The 280-nt window shown below is 67.1% G+C and overlaps 1 protein-coding gene across 1 annotated transcript in view; it reads right to left on the reverse strand.

Annotated features, from left to right (window-relative positions):
• TNKS2 (tankyrase 2) overlaps positions 1-280 on the reverse strand; it is a 65,833-nt gene that overhangs the window by 65,240 nt on the left and 313 nt on the right. Inside the window, exon 2 of the mRNA XM_077780425.1 lies at positions 181-280. Within this exon, the coding sequence (XP_077636551.1) occupies positions 181-280 (100 nt within the window). The remainder of the gene's footprint in view (positions 1-180) is intronic.

Below are 280 nucleotides of genomic sequence, written 5' to 3' on the forward strand. Positions count from 1 at the left end.
GGGGAGCGGGGCACGCTCGCCCCCTAGCCCCAAGTCCTCGCCTCGGTCCCCAATCGATGAGAGCGAGACTAGCACCGGAGTCCTACGGGGGAAAAACCGGGAGCAGAGGACCGGAGTGTCTGGTTTCAGGCCTGAGAGCCCGGGTGCGCAGGTGGCGCGAGGCGAGGAGGTCCCGGTTACCTGCGGCGAAGTGGAGCGGGGTGGATTTCCTGCCCGCCGTGTCGCGGCTGTTCACCTTCTCGGGGGTCACTAGCCTTTTGACTCGCTCCACGTCCCCGTT

Source organism: Crocuta crocuta, unplaced genomic scaffold (genome assembly GCF_008692635.1).
Source record: "Crocuta crocuta isolate KB4526 unplaced genomic scaffold, BGI_CrCroc_1.0 scaffold170, whole genome shotgun sequence".
NCBI classification, from domain to species: Eukaryota; Metazoa; Chordata; class Mammalia; order Carnivora; family Hyaenidae; genus Crocuta; species Crocuta crocuta.